The sequence below is a fragment of the Octopus bimaculoides genome, chromosome 24, assembly GCF_046866305.1.
Source record: "Octopus bimaculoides isolate indiv1 chromosome 24, ASM4686630v1, whole genome shotgun sequence".
Classification (NCBI taxonomy): Eukaryota; Metazoa; Mollusca; class Cephalopoda; order Octopoda; family Octopodidae; genus Octopus; species Octopus bimaculoides.
The window spans coordinates 11,896,707-11,906,706 of NC_142951.1; the positions used below are offsets into that span (position 1 = coordinate 11,896,707).

A 10,000-nucleotide genomic window follows, 5' to 3' on the forward strand; every position below is an offset into this window, starting at 1 on the left:
TAACTGTCTGTTGCTTTAATGTATTTTGGACTATGTTAACCAGTAAGTCTTCATTTCTTTCTAAGAACAGTAAGGAGTGACTTATCCTTTTCCCCTGACCTGTGTATGACGAGATATTTCCTTGCATTCAATGTATTTCATATGATACACACTACTGCTTTTTTTTTTTCAACTGCCAAAGTAACTTGTAACTTATGAATGGAACGCTTTATATTATTCAGAAAGTATGAAACAAAGGCTAACTAAAAGTCTGAAAATAAATATGGACGTTTTAGGTCAAAGGTAGGCAAATGCTTTAGAAATGCAAAGGGTTTTAGGCTGTTAGAAATAACAGCCAAATCTACTTCAAATAATGATCTATCAACAGGGCTTCTCATAGTAAAATAACCTCAAACGGGAACCTCTTTGGTTATCATTTTAAAGTTGTTGATTTTATTGCATATGTTACATTTGTTGTTGTTTAGCCCCTGGTCACCTTGTTATTCCTGGCTTATGATTAAAAGCTTTGCAGCAGTGACCACCCTCTTCATTTTTTTTGTCTTCCCTCAATGCCTCCATAACTGTTAAGACAGTGGTACGGAATTTAATGCAAAATTTGCTATTTCTGCTATTTCTAGCGAATTTAGTGAACATGTGTAGGCCCTTTTGATAGTTCATACATTTTGGAATGCAAAATTTGCTGCTATTTCTAGCATGTTTAATAACCATGTGGAAGTCCTTTTGATAGTTCATAGTTTCAAGAATGCGAAATTTGTTGCTATTTCTAGCGCGTTTAATGATCCTGAGGAGGCTCTTTTGAGAGTTCATAGTTTCTAGAAGTTGTCCATGTAAAAGTTTTTCTCTCTTATGTTTTCGAAGATGATTAAAATATTCTTGGTTCTGACTGAGAAAATTGCACAAAGACAACAAATTATCTTTCTCTTCTAGAAAAAGAAAAATGAATTTTCTTTTTCTTTGGCAGAACACAATATTTTTTAACAATTGCTTTTCACTACATCCATGCAGCATAAGCACTTAGGAAAATCATATATATATGTATTGTAAAAAGAGTACTAGAAAGTAAACGGCACCTTGGGCTACGCCAGTATTAGACAGTTAGTTGTAGGTAGCACGTCTTTAGAAATAACTATTTGCTTTGTGTGCCGTGTGAGAAAATGTACGTATTTATATGTACACACACACATGCACACACACGTATACATTCACACATGTATGCATATATATTTGTTTATGCATTTATGTACGTTTATATATATTTATATATATTTGTTTATACATTTATGTACATTTATATATATTTATATATATTTGTTTATACATTTATGTACATTTATATATATTTATATATATTTGTTGATACATTTATATGTAAATATAAGCAGGTATTACAACCAAGTTTTGAATACATATACCTAAAACAATGAGTGAGTGAATATACGTGTATACATACATAGATATATGTGTAAATGTATATGTATAATTTTGTGTGCAACTATTCGTATATTACTGTAAACGCGTACACACAAGCATGCACATATACCAATGTATATATATATACATATATACATATATATTTATATACACACAAATATATTCATACGTACACACACATATCCATACTAATATACACTCACTCACACGTATGCATAGACCCAAACACACGACGTACACACAGATGTATATATATATATATATATATACATATATATATATATATATATATATATATATATATATATATATATATATATATATATATATATATATATATATATATATATATATGTAAGAAATATCAACAATTTTTCAGTCTGTTATTTGCATTTCTTGTATCTCTCTCTCTCTCTCTCTCTCTCTCTCTATATATATATATATATATATATATATATATATAGAGAGAGAGAGAGAGAGAGAGAGAGAGAGAGAAAGATACAAGAAATGCAAATAACAGACTGAAAAATTGTTGATATTTCTTATATTTGCCTGAAAACCGAAGATAAAAATACGCTTGCTAAATTTAAAATATTTCCCCAATGCAATAAGTGAATTATGATCAGTTACAATCTTGAGTCTAATCTGAAGATAAAGTTTTCTTGCCTGTTTCCAAATTACATTCGTGGAGCAGGTTATTATTATTTTTTGGTTTTTGAAATGTTTGCGCAGTTAAAAGTAAGGCACGCAAACATATATGCACGTACACACGCGTATGCATATACTGACACACACACACACACACACACACACACACACACACACACACACACACACACAAACACACACGCACACAAGCAAACACTCACATACACACAGCTACGTACATGCACGCGCTTACACACTCATACGTACATATGTTTATATATTTAGAAACAGGAAGAGAGAATACATACACACACATATCTATAAACTTACATACATACATACATACACACATGAATACATACATACATACAACATACATACACACATACATACATACAGACGTCCTTTCATATATTGTTGTATATGTATCTGTATATATTTGTGTGTGCATGTGTGTGTAAATGTGTTTATATATATATATATACGAACATCTGCTTATTTATATATACATGTATATGTGATTATATACAAGTTTCTTCTTCTTCTTCTTCTTCTTCTTCTTCTTCTTCTTCTTCTTCTTCTTCTTCTTCTTCTTCTTCTTCTTCTTCTTATTATTATTATTATTATTATTATTATTATTATTATTATTATTATTATTATTATTTCGCTTTAGCACAGCGATACTAATAACCTGGTGTTAGAACTCAATATACATGTGCTTCAGAACGAAACGTTACTTGCGTACAGAACATTAAATAAATGACACGGGAATAAGAAATCGTGTCATGAACATCCGTCAGCTTACAGCTGTTTCTCTTATAAGATGCAATGCTCTCATATTTGAGTGCTTGTGTTTCACCCTATGGCTTCATCGGAGCTTTAAAATTTAAGTGCAGTTTTATTAAACAATGGAATTCCACCTAAGTTTGATTTTCAAGTTTTATTGTTTGCAATTTTTACAATTTTACTATATCAAAATAAACAAGTACATTCATGCGTTACGCAGTCATCAGATGTATGTAGTAACAGTCGTGTTCCACAATTGACAACTTTAAATACCCCTCGATGGACTCCAGCAGGCTGGAGTTTACGAACTGTGTTTTGACCAATTAGTATGTGGTTTAGATGTCACGGTTTGGTGAGCGCGCCAATTAAGTTCTAACTGCTTTTCGACCAATCAGTACGTGGCTTAGACGTCACGGTTTGGTGGGCACGTCAAGGATTGTTTACTTTGACTGCACCAAAATAAATAATTGTTTGGCTATGTTTTGGAATATTGTAAACAACATACCTATTTTTATTGAATTATATTATTACAATTCCCGAAAGTTTTACATTTCAATCGATTCAATCTTTATATGGTCAATACTACTACCAATCTTACCATCACTTTTATTATTGTTGTTTTGAGTGGTGGCGATGGTAGCAGTAGTAATAGCAGCAGTACTTATAATTTTTTATCACTATCATCATTATAATTATCACAATAACCGTCCTTTTAAAACGGGTTTGAATTTATCAATAAAATTCTTTTCTTTGACTTTTCGCTCAACTTCACTTGAGTTGTGTAGTTTGTAGAATGAGAATACGATAAACGTTTTCTTACCACATGTTGCCAGATGACTGCTTTAAGAGATCTGATGGACACAAGAGTCCCTAATTTGCTGGCGGGGAACACGTGAATGCTCTGATAATGCATCTCCGGTATGATCAATGGATATCTCTTCACAATTCGGGCAATTTGATGCAATAAATTAAATTTCTATTTTTGCAGTTCATATTCGCATTTGTAAATATTCTTCAGGTTTTTATGTTGACCGGTATGTATGAACTGACATGTATCACAATGACTATCATTGCATTTAGGTACAATGTCTGTGTTTGTCTCTCGCCACTGGGACAGGATTTCGTAAACAACTCCAATAGCTTCCAGTTGTTTCAGTTAATATATTCCAATCTTTAAAATCTGCTTTGATATTTTCCACGCTGATCATTTCCATGCATGAGAATGTTTTCCCAGGTAAACTTGCCCTTCATTTTAGATGCTTCGAGGAAACTACAAGGTAACGCACAACCACTTAGCTCTGAGTGTACTGCATCCTACAGCAGAAACAATTGTAAGGTAATGAAGTTGATTACGTACTTCCTCTTCCCTTGTCATCTATTTAATTTCATTTTACGATCTGTAGTCCAAAAACGCTCTGTTCTGAAGTATATATATTTATTGAGTTCTAATGCTAGGTTATTAGAATCGCTAGGCTTTAGCGAAATCTTAATATATATACATATATAAAACGGCAAACCGCTAGAATCATTAGTGTTCCGTGTGATACATTTAGCAACATTTTCATCGCCTTTACGTTCTGAGTTGAAATTTCGACGGGCGCCAATATTGCCTTTCATCCTCTGGGGTGGGGGTCTATAAAATAACACTGGGGTCAACGTAATCGACTTATCTTCTGCCCCGAGCTTTCTGGCCTTCTGGCAAAATTTGAAACACGCACACACACACACACACGCACACACACACACACACACAAACACACACACACATACACATACACACACACACAAACACACACACACACACACACACACACACACACGCATATATATATATATATATATATATATATATATATATATATATATATATATATATATATATATATATATATATATATATATATGGGAGAATGTACGAAAAAAAAAACAACAACAGACGAGGACAGGTGGTGTAAACAACAAAAGGATGTATTAGTTTGACGCTCAGGAATACAGAAAGTCTTTAACGTTTCGAGCTACACTCTTCAACAGAAATAATACGGGGAAAACAAGGAGAAAAACACGGAGAAAAAAATTGAATGGTGTTTGGTCAACGATCTATCATATATATATATATATATATATATATATATATATATATATATATATATATATATATATATATATATATATATATATGTGTGTACACATATATAAACTAGGTTTTGTGTAACCAGTCTTCAAAACGACATTTCTCTTTTAACTGATATCACCGATAATCAATCAATTAATGTTAGATTAAATGCTATGTAATGCATCTGCTTATGCAACACAAGTTATATTGTCGGATCCGTTATCAATTCTGATAGTCACTGTCCTTTGTAATTTATATTGTTGATTCTTAGCGGTGTTCCAACACTAGAAACTTGTGTGACAGGATGTCGTCAAGCAAATTCAACCAGCTATATTATTGTTACTTTATTTTATCGACACAGGATGGATGATATCAGAATTTCCTACTGAGATGTAAAAGGGAGAATGAATGATGGAACAAGAAAAGGAAAATTGAATCACATAGGGTGAAATACAGTTAGCACTCCCTTGAAGATGAAAGAGAAAAAATGTACGAAAAGTGAAATGAAACTTTGAAAGATGAAAGGAAAAAGTAATGCCGGAAGGATGGAAGACAAAGTTGTAGAAAGAATGAAGGGCCAAGTTGACCGACAGAAAGCTGAAAATAAAAGTCAGTCACATCAGCGTTCGAACCCAGACAGTAAAAGGACGACCGTAAGTACTTTGAAGAGGTGACGCTCAGCTACCGATTCTATGATGTATAGTTAGTAACCTTCACTTTTGATTTATTTCATTCATTGGGTTGTGGCCATGTTGGGGCATCGCCTTAAAGAGTTTTAGTCAAACAAAGCGAACCCAGAATTTATGTTAGTTTCTTTTTTAAGTCTGAAGTCCTCTGATGAAAACCCATTAATGCTCAAAAGACGATAAAGTCCGTTCATCATTTTTTAATCTACGGAGAAATGGTTAAATTTGCTCTGTTCATATGTCTGCTACATATTCTTTTATTCTTTTACTTGTTTGAGTCATTTGACTGCGGCTATGTTGGAGCACCGCCTTTAGTCGAACAAATAAATCCCAGAACTTATTCTTTGTAAGCCTAGTACTAATTCTATCGGTTTCTTTTGCCGTACCTCTAGGCTACAGGGACGTAAACGCACCAGCAACTGCTTTTTTTCTTCTCTTGTTTTTTTTTTCTGAAAGATTAGGAATATCACGTCTTTGGAGAAACTGCTATTCTTAGTTCATTACTCAGGTTTTCGTTAGTAAGTCTGGTACGAAGATGATATTTTGCCTAATTCAATTTGGGAAAAAAACTGCCCACATTGATAGGTTTCTCGAAAATTGAGATACGAATTTCAAGGCATTTTTATGTAATGCAGGAAATTTTTCAGGATTGATGAGTTTGTAGAAGTCCAACAAAGAGAGATTATTATATTTCGATTTTATTAAGTTATCCGACTGCAAATCAATTAATTCTAATTGTAAGGAATCCGGAACCTCCTCAGGACACATATCAAAAGGTGTTTCGAAGACACATAATTCGATTTTATCTTGTATTCCTTCAAATCTACCTTCAAATTTCCTCAAAAGACTTTGTTAATTCAGGATTCTGTTCGCTCAATTTCGGAAAATGTGTGAAACACTTTCTTTTCAGTTGTGTGACAAATATTCGAGGCAACGATTCAAAGCTTTTGATATGAGAAAACAAACTGGTTATCTGCTAATTGGAGCCTTGTAGTTTCAAGTTCATATTATTTAAATGACTATTCATATCTACTAAAAATGCTAAATCACTTTGAAACTTTTTATCTTCCAGTTCTATAATAAGAACACCTTTAATATCCATAAAAAAAATTTCATTCTTCCTTCAGTTCATAAAATCATTTAAGCATTTGGGCCTTACTTAACCACTTAACTTCACAATGGTGCAATAAATCCCTATATTCGGTTTCAAGATCTTTCAAAAGTTCTTTAAATCCCCTTTTATTCAACCTCTTGCATTTTTTTATCAAATTAACGGCTTTACTTTCATCACATTGCCCATCTTGAGAGATTTTGTGTATAGACTTTCAATATGAATAAAGCAATGACACAATTAAAGTTTCCGGATCTAAAAGATGCTCCTTAAATTCATTCTTAATCAGAGCTACGAACCCTTTTTCACGACCTACCATAGATGGAGCGCCAGCTGTAGCAAGACCACTCATTTCTTCATGTGGAAAATCCAAATCTTTCAAGGCTGAGTCGACCATTAGAAATAAATCTTCTCCTCTAACTGTCCCATGCATTGATTTCAGAGCAAGAAATTCTTCCCGAATGTTGAATTTTGCAGTTATTCCACGTATAAATATTACCATCTGAACAGTATTAGACAGATCAGTTATCTCATCAATAGCTAATGAATACAATACGAATTCTGCTGGATCAGATTTTAGAGAATTTTGAATGTCATCAGTAATATCTTTAACACGATCAGAAATAGTTCTTCTTGATAAGCTAATATTTCCAAACAAATTAAGTTTTTCTGGGCATATATTCTCAACAGCAGTAAGGATACATTCTTTCACGAATTCACCATCGCTATGTGGTTTGAGTTTTGAGCAATATTTTCGCATACTGCATAAATAGCTCGAGTAACTAATTCACTTTCAAGAATCGGCCTTTTAAAAATATGTTGCTTTTTGGTCAGATTTTTTTTCAAGGAGGCTATCTTGTCTAAGCGTTCAGTTTCTTTCAAATTTTCATAGGTCTTATTCTTACTCACAAAATGCCTCTCTATATTATATTTTTTATGAACGGCTACTTGTTCGTTGGAAATGAGACAAATGCAATTGTTATATATTTTAGTAATAAAGATAAAGCTTAGTTTATTTTTCATCAAACAAAGCACGTAGACCAGCACTTCTTTTTATAGGATTTTTATAGCCGCTTGCCATATCGATAAGGGTATTGAAAAATTGATTTAACAAAGTTAACAAAGTTATAAACTGGTTAAATTTATATTATTACTTTCGGAATTTTTGTTATTACCGCTGCATGGGAAAAACAAAAGCCAACTGTCTAGTAGTCGTAATGCATGCGTTCAGTGTAGTAAATATAATAAAAAATAAAAATCTGCAAAAAATAATAATATCCTGCAAGGTTTAACTTGATTTTTCTCTCTACCTTCTCCACACAGGTGTTGACAAATGAGTGAATAGGGAAGGGCGACAACTGATAATCCGATGACAGATGTAAGTAACTCCTGTTGACCTTCTTGACACCGACTGATAGCAAAAATGCGATACCCCTTTCGAAAAATGTTATTTTTCACTGCTTTTTCAGAAAAAGTAATATTTTTTTATAATCCTGTTCACAAAGCACCAAATTAGTAGTTTCTGTTTCGATGAAGCTTTACCAATTTGTTTTTGATTTTTTAATAGATTTTAAAATATATTTTGCTTCTCGATTGACAGGATGAGTGTCGATTTCGAAGATTTTTGACTTTCGTAAAAACGTGAAAAATGAAATAGGTAAGAAAATTTGAATACTTGGGGTTCTTAGATATGAATAATTTTTACACAGTATTTTCTACAACCTTTCAGCTTTCGTTTCATATAAAAATCATTTCGATACATGCAATATATTTTTAGTTTTCTCAGGTAAAGTGTAGCTGGTCTGAAGGGGTGGTACAAACCTAACAATATGTGTTTTAGACTGAAAATAAAATTTCCATACAAATGGCAATTAACGGACGATTTCTGATCGAGTCTGACCGTTTTAAGCCGTAGTGGAAACCCGATCTATGTCGCAAATAGGCATACGAGTGTTGTATAAATTTTATAATTGAAACTTTTACTTTATTTTGTACATCAGCCTGCGAGCGCAATAAAAGAGCTCGCCGGTGCAATTGCACCCACGGGTTGGGGATTCCCTACCCCTGGCCTATTTGATACTTACCAACCATACGCTGGAACCACAGGTCTACCCAACCCTACCAAGTGCATATCTTTTCAAGTACCTGATCCTTATTTTATTATATATATATATATATATATATATATATATATATATATATATATATATATATATATATATATATAGATAGATAGATAGATAGATAGATATAGACATATATCAGAAGTGTGACGAAAGACCTCTGGCCGAAATACGATTAATGTAATATAATGTTGAAGCAAATTAACACCAAATATATTATAGTGCGTGTATTTTCATTGGCTAAACTGGCCACATGACCATCCCCAAATATAACAATATATATATATATATATATATATATATATATATATATATATATATATATACGCATACATACATACATACATACATACATATTCATAATCGGGGAGTGTCATATACTGAGCGTAAAACAAACTATACGAATTCAACGATTGTTACGGTCTAAGATAAGAGTAATATATCCACAATAACTCATAAATATTATCTATTAGCGAATTAGTTTTTATAAATGGCTTTATAATTCTTTACATTAAGGATAAATTTGGAGAATTACAGCATAGATTTAAAGAAATGAACGGATCAAAGCATTACGTGATACGTGAAATACCGAAATGAAAGCGGAAACTATTTTTCCTTTCATTTTAAATGCACGTGTATTATGAAAGAGAGAAAATAATATTTAGGTGACTAATACGTAATTATTTAGAAACAGCATGAAAGAAATTAATTTTGAGGTGTAATGATGTATAAGAGCCCAACTTAATGTGGATGGGTGTGAATACATGGCATTGAAAAGGACGAGAAAAGATGAAATGTATCTTGCGATCTTGTTCGTGTTCCTCTGATCTTTATTGTGTTTGTGGCAGGGACAATCCATAAGAAACGCTATCTCAGGAAAAATACTGTAGCAAGTAGCCTGTCGACAGTGTGGTAAAAGTTTTATGCTCTGAAGTAAAAAGAACGAGACAAAAGAACAACAAAACAAAATGAAACGAAAACAAAAGCAAATCAAACTCCATTTCTGTATTTCCGACAACCCATCATGTTTTCCTCAAAATCCTGCCGTAATTCTCCGTATTTACCGTTTTAAAATAAATATTTAGTCGAATCACAGAACTCA

The 10,000-nt window shown here is 32.4% G+C and overlaps 1 protein-coding gene across 1 annotated transcript; it reads right to left on the minus strand.

Annotated features, from left to right (window-relative positions):
• Nucleotides 1–6,989: 6,989 nt before the first annotated feature.
• Nucleotides 6,990–7,535, minus strand: LOC149131195 (general transcription factor II-I repeat domain-containing protein 2-like). The gene has a single exon (XM_089341540.1). The coding sequence runs from the start codon at nucleotides 7,533–7,535 to the stop codon at nucleotides 6,990–6,992; it is 546 nt and encodes a 181-aa protein (XP_089197666.1).
• Between the last annotated feature and the right edge of the window lie 2,465 nt (nucleotides 7,536–10,000).